At 31.0% G+C, this 20,239-nt stretch overlaps 3 protein-coding genes across 6 annotated transcripts; 1 reads left to right on the plus strand and 2 right to left on the minus strand.

Annotated features, from left to right (window-relative positions):
- Nucleotides 1-194: 194 nt before the first annotated feature.
- Nucleotides 195-10,907, minus strand: LOC129807556 (beta-1,4-glucuronyltransferase 1). Of its 3 annotated transcripts, XM_055856913.1 has the most exons (7): nt 10,741-10,907; nt 10,249-10,679; nt 7,364-7,592; nt 7,033-7,286; nt 6,604-6,946; nt 4,396-4,971; nt 195-3,666 (listed from the first exon to the last, which is right to left on the minus strand). In XM_055856913.1, the coding sequence occupies exons 3-7, from the start codon at nt 7,556-7,558 to the stop codon at nt 3,469-3,471; spliced, it is 1,566 nt and encodes a 521-aa protein (XP_055712888.1). In that variant the 5' UTR covers nt 7,559-7,592; nt 10,249-10,679; nt 10,741-10,907; the 3' UTR covers nt 195-3,468. The 3 variants fall into 3 exon arrangements, with proteins under 3 accessions (XP_055712888.1, XP_055712890.1, XP_055712889.1); XM_055856915.1 differs by lacking the exon at nt 10,249-10,679 and having other exon boundaries at nt 10,741-10,801; XM_055856914.1 differs by lacking the exons at nt 10,249-10,679; nt 10,741-10,907 and adding an exon at nt 7,665-7,761.
- A 32-nt stretch (nt 10,908-10,939) lies between these two features.
- On the plus strand, nt 10,940-12,428 carry LOC129807577 (uncharacterized). The gene is made up of 2 exons (XM_055856950.1): nt 10,940-11,332; nt 11,676-12,428. The coding sequence occupies exons 1-2, from the start codon at nt 11,100-11,102 to the stop codon at nt 12,358-12,360; spliced, it is 918 nt and encodes a 305-aa protein (XP_055712925.1). The 5' UTR covers nt 10,940-11,099; the 3' UTR covers nt 12,361-12,428.
- On the minus strand, nt 12,391-20,206 carry LOC129807539 (nuclear hormone receptor FTZ-F1 beta). 2 transcript variants are annotated; one of them, XM_055856882.1, is made up of 8 exons: nt 19,720-20,206; nt 18,944-18,998; nt 16,691-18,062; nt 15,722-16,185; nt 15,507-15,656; nt 14,611-14,713; nt 14,393-14,547; nt 12,391-14,102 (listed from the first exon to the last, which is right to left on the minus strand). In XM_055856882.1, the coding sequence occupies exons 3-8, from the start codon at nt 17,946-17,948 to the stop codon at nt 14,019-14,021; spliced, it is 2,214 nt and encodes a 737-aa protein (XP_055712857.1). In that variant the 5' UTR covers nt 17,949-18,062; nt 18,944-18,998; nt 19,720-20,206; the 3' UTR covers nt 12,391-14,018. The 2 variants fall into 2 exon arrangements, with proteins under 2 accessions (XP_055712857.1, XP_055712856.1); XM_055856881.1 differs by lacking the exon at nt 18,944-18,998 and having other exon boundaries at nt 19,720-20,192.
- Nucleotides 20,207-20,239: the final 33 nt, after the last annotated feature.

Below are 20,239 nucleotides of genomic sequence, written 5' to 3' on the forward strand. Positions count from 1 at the left end.
CGAGCTGTTAAATGTCGTACCTAGTAATACAATAAACATTAATAATATTATTAATAATATTATTATACCATGACAAGATGATTCAAGGTGGCTAAACCATCAGCTTCTCTGAAACTAAAACGACTCATCTTTCGTCTACTTTGCCTTCAAACATGCTTCAAAATAGACATTGAAATTCAAATGATACAAAAAAATACATTCATCATTTATATTCTTCCTTCTATCATATATATTATATGTCATAAATGTTACACATTTATATTCCTTTTAGAATTTTTCTTCTTACATTCTCATAAGAAAAGGAAACACATTCACATTCTGAGTGATTTTTCGATTCATCTAAATCGCAACTTAATTTTTGTTTTTTTTTTACTTCTTACATTTTTTTGTAGCAATCGAAAGATATTTTTACTCTTTTTTTATACACCATGAATATACAAAAATTGTGACAAATTCTTTATTAAATAAATTTTTATTCTAAGGCACTTGATACACCATTTTCGAATATGTTTCTCTTGTTCTATCGTCATTTTTGATCATTGATTTTATTAATCTCTTGTTCCCGATTTCGGAAGGGTAAAATAAAATGAAGTTCTCCATAGCATTTCTGAACTAACTTTTCTTTGCATTAGAATAGAAAAGTTAACGGAAATTCCATTATGATAATAATAGATAGTTTCTCTGAATGTGCTGAAAATTATTCAAAATTTGTGGTTTTTTTTCTTCTGGTCAATGCAGCAAAAAGATTAAAATATATTTAAGGAATAAAAATTTTATGACACTAGAAAAAAATACTACTTCAAATAATACTAAGGCATTATAGTTTATATAGCTAAAGTTTTATCTTTCAAGATTCATGTTCCTCTGAGAATTATTACAATTAATATTAAAAGATAATAGTAGGTGCATTGTTACAGCATAGAGAATCATGCTTCCTAGCCTTCACGAATTATTGGATTGAGAAAAAAATGTATAACAGAGAGACTGAGAACATTTTCTTTTTTTCATCTATTCTTTAGAAGTATTTTTTTTTAAAGATTTTTCAAGTGAACTTTATCACAGGACTGAGATTCCGTCATGTAAAATAGTACTATACAATGGGGTCTGGGTTGATGGCTTTAGCATCACTATCATCTAGCATTCGGTCTAGTAAATTCAGTGTAGTTCTTCTAAAAAATAAAAATCGAAAACTCTTACTAATCCACCTGCCAAAGCATTCATTATATAATACAATCTCTTGTGACCCTTGCACCAAATGGATTTTTAGTGCAAATCTTTATTTGTGATATGTATGTTTTAAAATTAATTGAAATATAATAAATTACAAGAGAATATATAACTTTTCTTTTTTATTTCGATATAATTAAAGTTTGAGTTTTTTCAAATGAAAGTTTGGTGAGAATAGGGTCGAATGAAAACCTCTTCGATAGGGAACCCCTATTGACACTTTTGTCAAATTGATGAAATTTATTTAATGTAATAATATAATGCAAATAATATGGCGTTTTTTTTACTATTCTACGTTTTTCGATAAGAATAAGCGTTCAAATTTCGTTCAAAAAAATGATTTGACTTCTCAACAGTTTCCCACTAACTGCCGTTTCTCGGCTTGTGCCAAGAGACGAATCAATCAGAGACTGATAGAAATGTAATCTGATCATTATTTTTTATTATAATTACGTTAAGACGTCTCACGGCTTAAGTCGTAAGTATGTCTATGACATTATAGTTATATAAAAAGGGTGGCAAAGTGTCCCAGGTTTTGCGATGTGCTTGAACTCGTAACTGACTTAGATGCTATACCTTGAGTGCACTTTCGCATCATTTACAGTTTACAGGTTCTCAAACGATCAATTGAACTGATTGAATCACTTTAAAGATTGCCTAAAATACCTTAGGAGTAATACAATTGATTTTCTAATAAAAATTACTTATTGATTATCATAATAAATCGGCTTAAGCCGAGAAACGACTTAGTCAGGAAGTGGTGGAAATGCAATCTAATCCTTATTTTGATAATAATTAAATTAAAAATCATCTCGACATAAGTTGTAAGTGTGTTCACCACATTACAGTCAATTCAATTTGAAGGTAACTTTGAAGTTCATTTCATGTCTAAAGGATACAGAGTTCCTAAACTTAAGGCTATACAACAGTCGTTCTAACAGTTTAAGAAAATCAAAATTTTCATCCAATTGTTCTTCGGAAATAAACTCCAGATTTAAAATAATCCATAAAATGCCTCCGAAACGTCATAGGAATTATTTCAAAGGCATCTTCATAATAAAAAATGCTTAAAATGACTTCTAGAGTAACTCTGTATTCTCATTTTACTTTTATATTTGACTTTTCACTGAAACTGAAACCAACAAAAAAAAAGACTTATTCAGCTGTAAAAGAATTAGAATATTAACACATTTCTGATGTTATAAAATATCCAACAAATATTAATTGTTCGGAAATTTACCTACTAGTGGAAAAAAAAAACATAAAATTTGAAAAAGCCTACTAATGTACACTATAGCAGAGTTTTGGAAAGTTTTCTCTATGCTGTAACATAGATTAGAATTATCTAACACATAAGTTAAAGAATCACAAATAATTAAAAAATATTTTTTACTGTTAAAATGACACAGTGGTGAAGAATATGTGGAATTTGCATTGGTAAAAAAGCCTAAAATTTTAAAACTAAATTTAAATTCCACTTGCATGGAAAATTGTATTTGAAATTGGAAGAGCTTCAAACGAGGCTGAAAAGTTAATAGTGATCTAATCATCATTTCCAAGAATCATCTATACTATTTTTATTATTGCTCTGACTTAAAGACGGAGTAAAGATTGTTTAATGTAAACTGGACTTTTAATGTAAACCAATGTCTTTTATTCTTCACAACTATTTTGTCTTGATTTTTGTTCATATCTAAAAGGGTTACTTATTATTCACAGCAAAATCGTTTTTCCACAGTTAGATTTCTTTTTATTCTTTTTTTTCTATTTATTTTAAGAATTGTTGTAATTTTACTTGTTACGCTTAGTTTGTTTGTTTCATTGTGCCTAAATATTTTATCATACTTTTTTTTACAATATCAATATCTTTTTCATCAAATTGTATAAAATATATAGTAATATGGATTATAAATATGTAAGAATTGAGATAAAAGATAAAAGCATACAAGTGGGCTTACTTTTAGTATATACAAGGATACTTTTGTTTAAAACATCATCTCCGAAAGGTGTTTAAAATTCTGGCAATTTTCATTTTGACCATGCTGAGTCATATTTATCAATTTCTCTCATTTTTCTTTCTAAACTAAATGCAACTCATTAGCCCTTCATTTTTTTTCTTATTATTTTAATTAATGAAGTGATTTTCCTTTACGATTATAAGCAAAACCATTTCTTCCATTCTATTAACTGAGCACTTTTTCTGCAATTTTTTTCTTGATGCTCAGATGTAACTCTCAACTACTATATAGCACAACCCTTTCTCACACCATACATCACCTGAAGTTCCGGATATATGATTTTACGGATGAGTTGATTTGTCTTAGCAGCTAGCATTGCTCGCTTAGGATCTCTCTTTAGTGTTTTAATGCCTGGTTTGTGCACCAAGAAAGCATTATCCAGAATATGAAACTCATAGTCCAAAGCACAAAGTGCATATCCCTGTATATGATAATTAAAAAAAAATATCAATATTTTTTTGTTTAATAAAAAATCAAAAATTATTTTCGTATGAATATTTGACTTATTTCGATAAACATTTACGTATTTAGCATTGGCCAAAATAATAGAATCAGGTATTCTATTAGAAAATTAAAGTTGAAAAGGTCATCAGATAAGTTCTGACAGAATTAGGAATAGAAGGACGAACATGAAGACGACGTTAATTTCTGTCAATATAAGGATTAGAATTTTCCAATAAGTACCAAGTGTGGAATGAAAATAATCACAAGAGTCGTTTTTTAAAAAGAAACTAAATTTGTTTAACATTTTTCCGTGATAAAATAAACAACAGACTACAACTAGACAACATAAACATAAAAAATTCAAAATCGCATACCTAGATTTCGAGGTAAACTACAAAACGTGATTTTAACCGGTTTAGAACCGGTTTTTCCAAGAACTAATATCACAGAAATCGTCGTACGCGCGCGTAGATATATTTAAAAAAAAAAAAAATTATGAAGATATCTCTATCCAAACCAGAGATATTGCGTACTACGGACGGCCGGACGGCAGCCGGACCCGAAATTACCGGCTTATAATTTTCGGCATCAGGCATGTTCAAAACATATACCCTGTGAATTTCAGCTCGATCGGAGCACTTTGAGAAAATCCGAGGATTACAATAGGTGTGATTAGAAGGAATCACACCTAAAAAAGTAATCTTACCTGTGTCATTTTATCACTTTTGCCTTCCCAACTCAATCTTTCATCATAGTGAGGATCATCATGCGTGCCAATATAAATGGGTTCCCAGTGTAGATAATATCCAACACGTTTTCCTATATGAAAAACACCCAATTCCTCTGTCTCATTGGCTGCCATCCACTCTTTTGACTTTGGTACACCATGACAACTTGGACAGAGTTTCTTGTGAAATGGAATAATTTTCCCTTTGCGAAATTGTTCCTGCAGTTCCGTTTTGTCATGTGGTACATTCACAGAGCTGTCTACTTCAAAAATTGCCAGAGGATATACCTTGGGTTTTGGCCTTTGTATTGTAGCATCATTTCTTGCCACCATTTCGAGAAATTTTCTCACTAAACCAGGATTTGGATACAATTCAATGTCACTTGCAAAAAAATAGTGAGTGAGAGCTGCATCTCGGGCAATATTTCGCCCAACATTCACAGGGTAGAGAAGTTTTTTCTGTGTTTTATATAATTGAGCATAAGATATGTTTGCAAATGGTGGTGGATTTGAACAATTATATGATGTTTCGAAAACTTTATCGTACTTCGGAACCTGGAAAATATAAAAAACATAATAAATCTTATTAAAATATTACATATAATCAAATAGCTATTACCATAATCTAAAAATGATCAGTGATAAGCCCATATAAGCTTATGGTAGCTGAGTTTCTTTACAAGTGACCACAAAATGCGTGTAATTCGGGGTCCCTGCAACTCGAAATATTTGAAAATTCGACTGTGCATTGAATTTTTCAACGCGAACCCAAACTTCAATTCGCCAGTAGATTTTTTAACCCTTTAAGGACGACTGGAATACCGGTGTCCCATAAAGAAAATAATTTTTCCTGACTACCTAGAATAATTTTTTTCTTATGTCTGTACATAATTGTAAAGTAGAAGGTTGAAGGAATCTAGAATATTTTTTGCAAGTCTCTAGCTACTCGTTATGTAATAAATATTTAAGCTCAAAAATGACGAATTTTTAAATTCTCAAATTCATAATGGATTTTATTTATTTTTTATACTTACAATTTTTTTTAAGCTAAACACTTTTGGCAATAAAAACTCTTACGTAATATTTTTCATTAAAGCGAAAAATATTATTCATTGGTATTGTCAGAAAAATTAATCAAACTTAACTTTCCGAGGTTAGATGCAAGATTTATCATTGATTATGTTTTTCAGTTTAATTTTTATTGATGATTTTCAGTCCGTAAAAAGTGTCTCGTCGTTAAAGGGTTAAGTATTTCGAATTGCAAAGATCCAAACACTAATCGAAAGTACTCCCCCTTCAAACGTCCATGCTTTCAAATAATGTGAACTTTCTTTAATTAATCCTAAGAGATTTACACATTTATATTCCGATAAAGCTTTTCTGGAAATTCTGGAACTTAACTTTCTATTTAAATATGCAAAGAGGCACAAAAGGAGATCCATATTTCATGTGGAATTTTTGTCTTGCACCATTTTGCTTTTTTTATTTAAACTGGTGAGTGACAGCATTAACTGGCAAGTGAAATTTCTTTTTTTAAGACTAATTGAATGTTAGGTATGATTTTTTTCATAATCGTACCTATTCCAATCCTTCAAAGGGTGTTCAATATTTAAAAAGTGCATTATAAAATCTTGATTTTGCAGTATACTGTAGTGCCAAAATATTGAAATAAAATTTTTCAGATGTAGTATCCAATGGGACATATTTACCATTAAATAAGGTCTTCTGTCCTATCATTCGAATATCAAATAATATTTTTCGTGGGTCATGGAATTTCCGCGGGTCGCCTATTTTTTATGGGTTTCGGATTTTCGCGGGTTGTGGGTTTTTTGCGGTTCATCGATTTTTTCACAATTTAGTTTTTCTGACGTAAAAAAAATATTTCAAGTAATTTGATTGATGTTACAAATTAGTATTTCGCTTTCACTGATTTTTTAAGGACGACGTCAAAAATTGGAGGTCAGAAACAAAAATTTCTGGCTTATCAGAGCAAAACCTAACTCTTATTGACTGTAGGAAAAATTTATCTTTTGAGTCAGTGGTCACCTAATCGTTCTTATAGGGTTAAGCTATTGAAATGGTTTATCAAGAGATCTCTCTCATGTTTTAATTTTTTTTTAATTTCATGTTTATATAAATTTCATATAATTTTAATTTAATTTATAAAAAAGACAAACATGTACTCACACTTTTTGGAATATGTTTACTGCTGAAGTAAATGTGAAAAGTTACAAATTGTCGTACTAAATGGGCCTCAGATGGACAATCTCTCAAATATTTTATAGCATTAATGGTGACAGGAAAATCGAAACCTGGCGCATGAAGTGCAATACTTATTGGTGCCATCCATCTTTCGAGCAAAGGTATCAAATTGTCCAGAAAAGTATAATCAGCATGTGTTGTATATGTAATGCTCTCATAACAACGAATTTCACCATGTTCTGCTCGAATATAATTTTTCAACACCCAAAAATCACCTCTCTGTTCTGTCTTTGCTTTATAATCCCTATCGTGGCATTTGATCAATGATCTATTTCAGATGGTAAAAATAGAATTACTTATGAATACTCTATATTATACGCTAGCATGGCAATTACAACAATTGAAAAGACTTACCTCAGTCGGTTTTCCAAATCCTTATCATTGAGAAGACTTTCTGAATATGTTGTATTTGTACTACCTAAATTAATGTCCTGATAGACCATCTCATTCAGAATCTTATTACCATGATTATTCGCCTCTGTTGGCACTTCAAAACGACTATCTTCTCCATTATTGTCAACAATCTCTTTCATGTGCTGCAGTTGCTGCTGTTCTTCCTCAACTTGGGGAACATCATCTTTCTTGAGGTTTTCTCTCAAGCCATTTTCCTTTCAAGTATTAAAAAATATCAGAGAAGTATATAACACAAATATTGAAAAAAATATTTAGGCCACAAAATACTCACAACTTGATTAGAGAGTTTATTCCCACTTGAAGACTCAGTGTGGAGATTCTGTTTATCCGGATTGAATTGCACAATGTATGAAGGTGCAATAGGAACATTTCCACTATCGATGATCAACTGACTGCAAATATACAGCAATACAGCGATATTGATGAGAATACTGCAGCGCAACAACCAATTTCGCCGGGTGATCATTTTTGACTATTCTCTTTCATTTAAGAAGATTCACCTGAAATTGACAGATACCACTTTTTTTTAGAAAAGTGTAAATATTATACAAAAAAAATATATGTAAAAGTACATAGAATTATATTATATAGAGATGAGAAAACAGCTGAAATATTCTGTGTAAACTACGAAATTTACACGTGTGATTTTTACTCATCGAACTTAATTTCATATTGCAGACCAAAAAAGTACAGCCGGTAAATACATATAAAACGATATTACGGCATTTATGTGAAATGACCCCTGAGTTCAACACAATCACATCGCTATATAGGTATACGAAAACTTAGGTCATCATAATGATTTTTGGCATTGGTCATTCAGTGCATTGGTCATACTATTTTCGTATAGCTGGAGGTTACATTTGTGATGATGTGATGATGATGAAGGAATGTTTATATTCGAATAAAAAATCACAAATATTAAAGATTTAAATTTATATATGACACAGGTGATTAAATAATACGAGTGGTATCTTAAGTAACCTTGATTATATCAAAATGCTTCTCCTCATTACAAAGTTCCCAATGATTTTAAACATTATGCAACTTTAAATAAATTTAAAATATGAAATAAAACATGTGTAAGTGAAATATATTTTAGCTTTTCTAAACATAAATTTCACTCTTTTTTAAATACAGACATGTATATCGCGCTCAAACTTGGCCAAAATGTGTTTCGCCACTTCCTGATCACGAATATATATGTGGCTAATTTACGTTCCCGGCCTATTTTTTTTTATATTTTGTGTACCTTTATTGTTAAAATTCTCATTAACCTAATTGCTCTCGCCATCACTTCTGTATATTATTATTATTCAATTACCGAAATATGATGGTTCTAGCCAGCAAGTATAAGGTGGGCCAAATCGAACTGCCAGTGACGTAGATACTTTTACCCGACTAGTACAGTGTTGACAACTCAGATTTATGAAATATTTGTAATAGAAAAATAAGAATTGAATAATTTTGAAAATATTATTCTCGTTATTTCTCAATTTATATAATAATTTTCTGATTCTATAATTTTCTGATAATTTTTATGAAATATATTTTAAATTGTTATTAAATTTAGTACGCTTACGTACCCAAAAACTGTGTAACATTTTAATTCACGGAGAGCTACATCTCGTGAGTTTTAGCAACGACTCCTTCATATTATCATATGGTAATATGAAGGAGTCGTTGGTTTTAGCATACTGTAAAATTGGGAGAAACTCTTTGTAGTAGTGTCCTTCGTTTTATCAAAACTTAAATATTTCAAAAAAGGTTAAATTTTATTTAATTTTTAATGGTGCTGGCACACCTTTTCAATTGAGTGAATTTCAAACGATTGAAATTTTACCTCTCTTACTCTTTCAAACTAAAATCAGATATAGCTATCTCTTTCTGTCAAATGGATATTAAATTTCAATGTCATTTTCAATTTTAATTTTAAATTTCATTTGGCAGAAAGAGACAACTATATCTGATTAAAGTTTGAAAGAGTAAGAGGTAAAATTTCTAACGATTGAATTTCACTCAATTGAAAAGGTGTGCCAGCGCCATAAGATTGTACTTTACATTTTTCTTTATTTAATTTATTTTTAAGTTTCTCCAAAAAAACATATATGAGTACTGAATGTTCTGACACATTTGTGATGTGCTCATATGATGTATGGTCCACCGGGTTTCGTGCAAATAATTTTTGTCAAGTAGAATTTTGTGGAAAAATAGTATAAGAAAAGGAGAAAAAACATTGAATATCCGTTTAATTGATAAGAACAATTATTAATGTTAACAATTAAATTAGAAATTTTGATACATTCCCAACATTTTACTGAAATGTTTTCGCATGAGATTTTGGCGCGAGGCAAGAACAGATGACGTTTGACATAACCTCCAAAAAGTATCTACGTCATCACCAGTCCGATCTGGCCCACCTTATTACTTTGTTATTTGTTTTTATTCATCTTGGGTTCTAGCTCTTGTGGGTCACACGTCTTTCCATTTAAAATTAAATTAACATTATTAACATCTCTCCAATCGAACTCATTGGCACTCGCAGAATTTGTGTAATCAATTATTGTGTGGCCCTTTTTTTGCATGTGACGTTTATATATATATATATATATATATATATATATATATATATATAGTTTAAAATCACTTTATATCTACGTTGCGTATGAATAAGTGAAATCGCTGTTTTATTTGAGATTGGATGACACGCTGCGGCGAGGCAAAAGATGTTCAAAAATGATTTGTATAAAAAAAATTAGTGAAAATTTGTGTCTATTTGCAACTAATTTTTTTTTTTAATGTCTGACATAAGGAAAAGCTCAGATGAGAAAAATACGCTTCATTATACAATCTCATAATTAGCATTATAATTAGGAAAATGCAATTATGCAAATTTTTTTATAATTATTTATTATTGCTACCTATCATAGGAATAATTGAATTTCATTCATTATATGTAATTCACATATAAAAAATATATATACATTCTAAGAGATGTAAAAAAAAAAGTTTTACGGGTCTTGTAATTTGCTTATTGCTTACGTAGTAGCCTTTTTATCGTTCAAAGAGACCTTCTTCTTGCTTTCTGGTATTTAAAATAAGTTTTTTTTGCATTTGCAATGTTTTCATGGTTCATTTGTAATAAAGCTCATTTACCTTGTTAGTCAATTTGTTAACTCTCGATCACGTTAAATATTTCAAATAGATTTACGGAAGTGCATTCGGATGAGAATCTCTGCATAATTTGGAACTGCCAAGAGGCGGATGTTAAACAAAAAGAACGAGTCACTTCACTCACAATCTCGCAAATCAAAGATCACTCCATTATTAAAGTTTGCACTTTTGCATCCCACAGCACAAATTGTGCACAACAATTACATATCCTTATGTCCTGAAGAATTTCCAGAATGGGTTGATTAAATCTAATGTTCCTGTGGTTGATTTTCACCTTTCTGATACACCTTAATTACTGTTCATTCTTCTACTGAACCTTTTCTTTACTTTTTTCGCACTCATATTTTTATTCGCTGCCATACGTCAATTTGTTCGAAGTCCGAAAAATTTGCCCGAACGTCCATTAGGCAACCCTATACCCAAAAATCTTTCAATTAAGTATAATTATGATAAAGGCTCTGGATTTTAGATTACCTGAATAGAAAATTTCTTCTACCCTCAATATATTAAATTATAAACTGAGTTTCATTCTCACAATAATAGCAGTCCACAAATAGATTATATAACATCCATGTAGTAAATATCTTCTTCTTCTACTTCGCTTTAAAGTTTTAGGTCGGACGTTCTGACACCATCCACTCAGCCTATGTTTTATGACGGACCCGAGTGAGTCCGACAGAAGAAAATATATGTTTTAACATTAACCCTTCTAAGAAAGTTCCGCAGCTGGGTATAACGCATAACCTCACATACTTGTAATCATAATGAAACATAAACAAAGAACTAAAAGTGCAATTAATTATTATTCCTAGCTCTATGGCAAGTCAAATAAAATGGAAATAAGTTCACAAAGTGCTATATCACATTCCTTACTTACATCCGAAACAATTGAGGTATTAACCAAATTAGGTATAAGCTCAGTGAGAAAATTCTTAGAAGCTACTACAGAAGACATAATTCGAGCGTGTCAGCTTTCAAAAGAATCGATCGCTCTGATAAAAAAAGATTTGGGAAGTTTCTTGCTAATCCAGAAAAGACATCTCCTACAAATTAAAAGTGTACCAAGGTAAGAAAATATAATCAATACAAAATAAATCTAGAAAAAATGACTAAATCATCACACACCTCAATGTAGAAGAAAATAAACTTAATTAAAATTCATTTTCTTTTTTATTTTTGATCAATATTATTTTTTATCGTGCACTATTAAACTATGAAGAATCTTTAAATTATTCTGTTTAAATCTTAAGACAAAAAGAAGTCAAATTATACAAGTAAAAATTTACCATGAAGTCAAATTATTATATTCTTCAGTATTTATTGATGAAAGAGTTTGGACTTAAGGATTGCAACAAGCCTCAAACGAATACACTTAATAATATTATGTTATTTATTCGTTTATTTATTAGTTTGGATGACTTCCTCGGAGGTGGACTGATAGTAGGACATGTTTATGAAATATGTGGTCCTCTCAGCGTGGGAAAGACAATTTTTTGTCAGATTATTGCTCTGAAATTGGCCCAGAAGGGTATTGGATGCTTTTACGTGGATGTTAATGGAGATCTGTTACTTCGTAGTATGGTGGACATCCTGATGGATATGAGAAGAATTCAGGCAGAATTTAAAACCATCCTAAAAGTTATACGTGTTCATAGAGTTTCAAACTTTAGCACTCTGAAAGTACTTCTGCAATTTATTTTGGATAATAGAACTTCACTAAAAGCATATGGATTACTTATTGTCGATTCCATAGCCCCTTTTCACGTGATGAACATCGATATTGATCGAAAAGATCATTTGGCAAAATCCAAAATTGCACGAGATTGCTATAAACTCATGTACGAGGTGGCTAAGGATTGCAATATTACGGTAATACTCACAAATCTAATATTGAATTGTGAAGACGACTCAAAGATACCCTCAGGATGTTTCAATATTGGTCTCAAGTTAAATGAAACAATTCCTGATCTACCCTTCACTCGTCTAAGGATGCAATTTCACGAAAAGGATCCTGCCAAAAGAGAGGTTTCTGTTATTGCATCTGATAATCTAGAAAAAAATACAAAAATTATTATAGATTTAACCCAATACTAAATACAATACGATAAAATAGAAAAAAATGTATACTGTTCATAAATTTAATAAATGTTTATTTTGCAATATGTAAATTGTCTTATTATGAATGCAAATTCTCTCTTTTATTGTTAATATAAAATAATTGCTCTTTTTTACTTATCACTCTAATACTGAGCTTTTTAAGTGAATTTATGAGTTTGGAAGGCTCACATTTTCTTTTACTTTAGTCTTTTTTAACATGAACTCCATTGAATCTAAAAGATAAAACAATCTCAGGGCACATCATGAAAAGTTTTCTTATTATAAATAAAACAATAAATTTTAATTTTTTCACATTGAAATAGTTCAAAAGAAAATTAAAAAAAAATACACCTTACATCTTTAAAAATATTATTAATGTTACGTTATCAATTAATATAAAAATATATGTATTGATTTTTATATAGCAGCCTTTCTTATCAATTAACTTCCATGCAAATGAACACTCAAAAATGATTGTGTTTTTTTAATAGCTAAGACAATTTTCGAGATTTCCACGAATATTTTTGGTCCCTATCGTGTTGCTCTGAAATCTCGAATATCATTTTCGAATATCAATTTACATAGACCTTAACCGTGTCGTTTAAATAAATTGCAAAATATTGAAGCAATCACTATTCATACGCTTGACAAATTTAATTAAATCTAATTTTGAAATTACTTATTATTCTGCTAAGACAAAAATTACTCTTAAATTAAAAAGAAGTTCATTTTTAGTCAAGAGTGAATATTCAATATATCGCTCTTTTTTGTATTTCCATTTAATTAAAAGATCACAGATCTGTTCCCAGAAAATGGGAAAATGCAGCTAAAGATTTGATTTTCAGATGTCACACATTCTAAATATGTTTAAATATACTTTAAAAATCGTAAGACCACAGAAAAATAAAAAAAATCAATTTAATTTTGTTATTTAAACTGAGAAAGATAAAAAAATAGTAACATAATCTATGCTTAATTACTATTCACCGATTTACAGTACTTTTTCTTACTGAATTTTCATACTTATTTTATGTGAATGAATGTCAAAAACGACTTCACGATAAAGCGTAAAAATCATACCACTTAAACATCAAATTAACGAGAATTATTTCTCTGTGATGCAATTTACCATACATTACATACAAAGTTATTCTCAAAGGCACATTTTTACGTCATTAATATCCTTAAAAAATATTTTCAAGTTTTATGTAATTACTAAAAATTTCTTATAAAAAATAAATTGTTTTCTCTTGTTTAAGAAAAAGTTTTCAAATTTCTTCACAAATATTATACTTTTTCTTTCTTAAAAATGATATATTAATTACATATAATGCTAATTTGACAGATTATACCATTACATCTCACATACATATTTAATTGTTCTACATATAATTTTTTTTAAGAAAAATTAACTGTGTCATAATATGTACTACTAAAATATTACATAAATTCTTTATGAATTCTATTAGCACGGTTTTTAATTATAAAAAAAGTAATTTTTTTTTCTTCCACGAAACACTGCATTGATTATACCTTCAAAACATTTTTTAAATGTCAGTAAATGAAGACACATTTTTTTTTATATCTCGGCATAATATAAATATTTTTATGTAATCTATTTGATAGTACAGAATCTGCCGCCACTGAAAATTTCGTCAATGCTCACCTCGCAATAACTCCATAAGTAGATCAAATTCATCACCATCCTTTGATTTTATTGTTAACATTTCCTTACCGACCTAAAAATTTAATAAAGAGAAATAGTATATCGATGTATCTTCATAATATTTATAATTTAAATCTTAGTTTTTTTATTATTTAATAAATGAAATATTGATTGTTTAATTTAACATTTTTGAATGTTTTACAATTAGAGAAATATTATGCTAATATGAGGCGATCGGAGCAAAAAACCTCTAAGTCGTGTGCATTTCCCTATTAAAATAGAGTTTTTTTTTTTGCTCTGAGCTCCTCATATAACGAACACAATGAGTACGTTTGAAAAACAGTAAAAAAAAATCCAATATACCTGGCAAGTCCGTTGCAATTCAGGAATTCGTAGCAAAAGCTCTCCAAATTTAGCAGGTGATTCAGGATAATGAGCTAATGTGTAAGCCTGAAGTGCCTGAAGGGCTTTCTCTTGACTTGTGCGCACTTTTTCAGGTTCCTTCAATTCTGATGTGTCTGATGAATAATTTATTTATTATTTCTTACCACTAACTGATGGACAATTAATACTAATAGTACCTGATTGCAGTAAAACTATGACTTTCATTGCCACATATTCATAGCGATCAACACGAAGGCGCCTCAAATGATCAGTCAAATTCAACATTCTTTCAACACATGCCTAAAAACAAAATAAAAAAGGGAATTTCAGTAAAATTTATAGGTAAATTCCAATATTCTTGTTATTTAGTATGAAGATTTTCTTTTAAACTTAAACTTAGCATATAGAAACTAATATTAAATAGCCAGTGATAAGCCTACATCAGCTTTTAGAGGTGCGATTGCTTCATTGCAGATTTGGATTGTGGCAAACTCGAACGATATTTATTCTGATTTAGTCTTTAAAGATTTTCAATTACCATTACGGCTAATGAAATAATTAATCAGAATCAATTTATCAAATTCATTTTCAAATGAAATTTTGCACATTTCAAGCCTAAAGGAAGCTCTAAAATGGATGTAAAGTATGAGGCCTCTATTTCTGCTAGTTTCCGAGATGATCGACTTTAAAGATTTTCAGATACTTTTATGCATTTCTCATCCAATTTTCCTCATTACTTACGATAATAAGCTACATACAATTTTAAAATTATTAAACGAAATTTGCATTTATTTACGTAAATATTGTTCGAGTTTGCCACAATTGAAATTTGCAATGAAGGAATCGCAGCTCTTAAAACTGAGCCAGTGCCTAGAGCAGCTTATAGAGGTGCGATTCCTTCAATTGCCACACTTAACTTGTAACTATTAGTTCTACGTCCCAAAAAAAAAGAAATTAAAAAATAGTACAAAAAGACAATATCAAATCCCTGATTTTTTCCAGGTATTTATAGTACACATTTTCCCTAAATTGTTTTTTTTCTCAAATAAGATTATAAATAAAAAGAAACATATATTAAGCATAATATTTTCACCTGAAGTCCACTAGATCGTGACTGAGCCAAGGTTACAGATTTCCCTTGTGATATTCGAATCTCGCCTGGAGTCGAAATAGATCGGAAGCAACACGAAAACAGAAGCAATTCGCACCATGAATTAATTAGGAGACAAATTTGATCATCGATCTATAGTAAAATAAAAGGATGTTGAAGAATCGAAGAGCTTCACGAACTAAATAAAACACACATACCGAAATGTTTTTGAACAAGGGAAGACTCTTGCACCATTTTACAATCTTGTAGAGCCTGTGGTCGGCTATATTGCATAAATTTGCGATTAAATCGGGATTTGAGTTGTCCGATTGTGATAATCCAGCACTAGCGAGCAGAGGATTCGTTGCTTGTGTTCCATTCGGTACACTACCAGTCACTGCTGGTGGCTGGTTAAGTCTTAGCAGTTCAGATTCGTTGTACTGCCAAAGATATTCTACATCCATAATTTCCTGTAAAAGTGATGGTATACGTGGCTTAGAACCACTCATTGGGCCACTCTCGCATGATTCAACTTTCAGTGGTGGCACGTTCATCCGGTAGTTTTGATGACATCCCGAAGAATCCGATGATGATATTACGGATGGCGAAAGCATAGAACCCGGAAGTGTAAACGAACATTGATATGTGGATCTACCACCACGTGTTCTGTCTTCCCGAATTGCTGAAAATTAAAAAGAAATTGAAGTGTATTGTAAATTTTATAAATAATGTCCAGCGCACAATGACTTCTGTTTGTAAACATGTTTTCAAAATTGTCTAAAAGAGTGAGCGAGATGACTAGATCTATGTTTCATTCACTCCCACTGAAAAGTCAAAAACATATTTACAAACAAAAATTATTGTGCGTTGAGCATAAATCACAATGTTTCTTTTTTTATTGTTCACATGGCAGTAGAAAAATTTTATTTTTTAGCCGATGATAATATCATAAATTATTCTGTCCACGATTTATGAGGACGATGGAATCATATTTCGGAAAAAAATATCATCTAGATAATCTACAAAATTTAAAATCTATTTCCAGATAAAAAAAAATGTTTTATGAGTAGATTTAACAACTTCATCTATCTATTGAAATATGACCTGAATAACATTGTAAATTACTCTGTACTTTTAGACAACCATTATCTTTTTACAATTATAAATTCGGAATTTTATAGGTTTACCTTCAAGTTTCATGCCGCGCTGAAGGCACTTCTCAAATCGACACGCTGGACACTTTTTTCTCGTCGCAATTGTAACTGGACATGCTGATCCTCGGACACAAACATAATTTTTCCTATTCTGAACGGTTCGCTTAAAGAAACCCTTGCATGATTCACAGGAAAAAATTCCGTAGTGGAATCCAGAGATCTTGTCACCACAAATGGGACAAGGACTATTGATGAGCTGTTGCCTTGATATTCCGGCTGATGGTAATGTCTCACTCTCCAGTGTCGTGGAATCATCAAAACATGCCCTATTTGCTGTAGATTCCGCATCAACGGAATATACTGTTGGTCTATAGAGCACAGAATGATGCAAAGGTGAACCATTGAGAGCTACGCTACCATACATGCTATGACGTCCTTGAATGGGGGAGTGTGTTGGGCTGAATTCTGAACTATAAGAATAGCAACTACTGTGTGAAGCATCACTGTTATTGCGACTCAAGGAAGGTGTATATATATTATGTCGCGACGTAAGAGGTGATTGGCTTGGAGAGCTATGTGTGTACACTGAGTGTATTGCTGAGTCAGGACTGGGATTTGCAGGTAAAAGGGTAGTTTTTGAACGCACTAAAAGAGGTGCCTGCACAGATGAATTGAATTCTGGTAAATTAGATTCCACTTTCAAATTAACCACATCATTTTGAATTATGTGCTTTGAAGTAGAATCTATCGCAGTTGCATTAGTGGTCTCATTAGAGACTTTAGCTGTGAGAGAAATTGCTTCTTCTGGTGCCTTTTCCTCTTTAGTTTCCAAATCTCGCTGCTCTACTTTTATAACTGGATGATTAAATTTATCAATTCCTGGATATTCAGCTAATTTTGACCCATCCCCATTGCCAGTCACATTATCCACATCCATTACATCCTCATGCTCGGATAGTTCACCTTCCCACGACATTGGCCTGGGGGCAGTCTTGGAATTATTGCTTTCACTTTTGCTCCTCATATTCACTTTAGCACTCTCCTCAATTGTTAGCAATTCATTATCAGACTCATCAGACTCTTCCATTTTGGGTACAGAAATCCGAATACTTCCACCACCACCGTAAAAATGGTTTGGGGTAGTGGCTCTTGTTGTCAGTACACTTCCTGAAATATTTCCCTGATTCGCTGTCGCAACCTCAAGAGCACTTTGTTGGATGTCATCTTGTTCACAGTTAATGCTTGTGACACTTATATTTGAAGCCCGTCCACTTTCGCTAGTACTTGCCATTGTTTAAAAAATGTCTTCGTACTTTCAAGATATACGATTGTCGAAATAGTTTTTGATCTTACAATGAATCATGTTCTTTTATGCCTTTTGATAATTCCCGACTTACTGCTCTTTCTGAAAATATAACAAAACAGTACAATCGTGAGTAAAAATAATAATATTAATAACTAAGTTAATCTTAATAAGACTCTGAATCTGAAATATGTTTAGGAAATAGTACGGTAGTTCACGTGTCCATGATTTAAGATAATATTCTCGATTAAGAGGATTTAAAATCCTCATTGGAAATTTTTCAATATATTCTCAAATAATAATTTTAGTTTTCTATCAAATAAAACCTAATTTACACAGTATATTTAGGACAAGGTTTTATAATTCTATTCTTTTTAAATAAAGGAATAATATCTTGAGGTATTGAAAGTTGATAACCCAAAATGCAATTAAACGCATTTAGGGCTTATCCCGTACGATTTTTTCTTAAATCTACAGTATTTGTTATATATAGTTCCTAATAAATAAAATTGTATCAGGTGTTTTTTTTTAGATTTTATTAGACTCAGGAACCTTGAGTTATTTAAGTAACCTGCCCCTTATGACGTTTGCATATTATTATTTGAACCTTTCACCAGTTTTTTTTGTTTTGTTTTAAAACCCCCTAGCTGTTTTGTTTTACGGTATAATTTGTTTGAAATGGTATAACTGTAGGTATACACATATACATGCTGCTAGTTTGAAATATTCCCAATAGAATCTTCAAAAATAATTTAATTTAAAAGGAGCCATTTTAAGGACATTCCAATAGTTTTGAGGAAATGAACATATGAAATACAACCGTCACGTGACCACATGAACGACCTTCAGATATGTAAAATTTATACGCAACGACCTTGCATGTGCGTCATATTTACAATCACTTTTTTCAATAAGAGAGATAGAGATAGCGCAGCTAACAAACAACAAGTGTTGTCTCATTCATGCATGTAGAATTAACTTACAAACGAGACGATGGATAGCTCAGTATTTCACACAAAAGTAGGAAGCAATAATCCACTGGAAGTTAAAAAAAAATTTATAAACCAAATATTATTTTCATTTTAGCCCAATTTTATTGCTCCAATAATAAATGCGCAGGAATAGACGAAGTTCACAAGAGATTTTGTCAATTTTAAAGTCTTTCTTTAAATTCTGCTGATACTTCTAGCCTCAGAAGAACTATTGACGCATTTTTACCGTTATCCATGCCTGACTCATTTTAACACACGCGCGCCTTAATTTTACGTGGCTTTTGCTGGCACTACTTTGTATATAAAAATATTTTATTTGGAAATTGAGAGAGCTATTGAATCAATATTGAATAAAATCATATTTACCAATTGCAATATAATAAATTTATCTTTGATAATGATCAAATGGTCTAGAGATCTATAAGTTTATTGTTCTTTTATTTAATTAGTTACGGATTTTGTTATGTATGTAGAGAAATGTCTAGTATCTTAAAAATCATATACTATTATTAATATTAAAAAAAAAATAAATAAAAAAAGATGCAATGCGTCGTACAACTCTTGAAATTTTATATAAATTGTGCAACATAAAATATACAAATTAAATCATTGCAAGTAAATTGAGGTAAGATTAAAGAGACGGTTTTAAAGTAAGAGAACGAGTTTGGCACACCTTTATGACTTGGACGCGGTGGTATTTTGGCCACACTCCGGCGGGTGTATTTTTGTACTTTTGAGGTGGGACAACTGAAAAAGGAAAATCTCACCTTGGCACATTGCGAAGTGGATGACGAGAAAAAAGGCATGTGTAATGCGTTTTTACACACCATTAATGTCTTTTACACTGTAAAGAGCAGGGGCTTCGAGTTTATTGACACTGCCATACACAATTTTATTCGAGGAACAGGTATATGAAGGTACAAGAAAATCCATCATCGATGAGACCATGGGGAAATTGCTCCAATCTCCCTCTGACTCATTGTACACCTTATGACTGTTTCAAAACACATATCACATCAATGCCTATCTTTTCCACACATTATTTTCACCCTCTTTACCATCATTTGAGCACTTTTAAACCAGAACTTATAGTACCAATATCACTGTAATCTGTGATATTTTGCAATACAATACCTTTCATCGCCCAAAAATGGCGATTTTCGTGAGAAAAAGGTAAATAACTCGTTCAACGCTAACCGTGTATACGTGAAGGAAAATGACAATAGAGTTTGACAAGCGCCCACTGCACCCAGCTGACACAGCATACACAGTAGTACAATTTTCATA

Source organism: Phlebotomus papatasi, chromosome 3 (genome assembly GCF_024763615.1).
Source record: "Phlebotomus papatasi isolate M1 chromosome 3, Ppap_2.1, whole genome shotgun sequence".
Taxonomy (NCBI): domain Eukaryota; kingdom Metazoa; phylum Arthropoda; class Insecta; order Diptera; family Psychodidae; genus Phlebotomus; species Phlebotomus papatasi.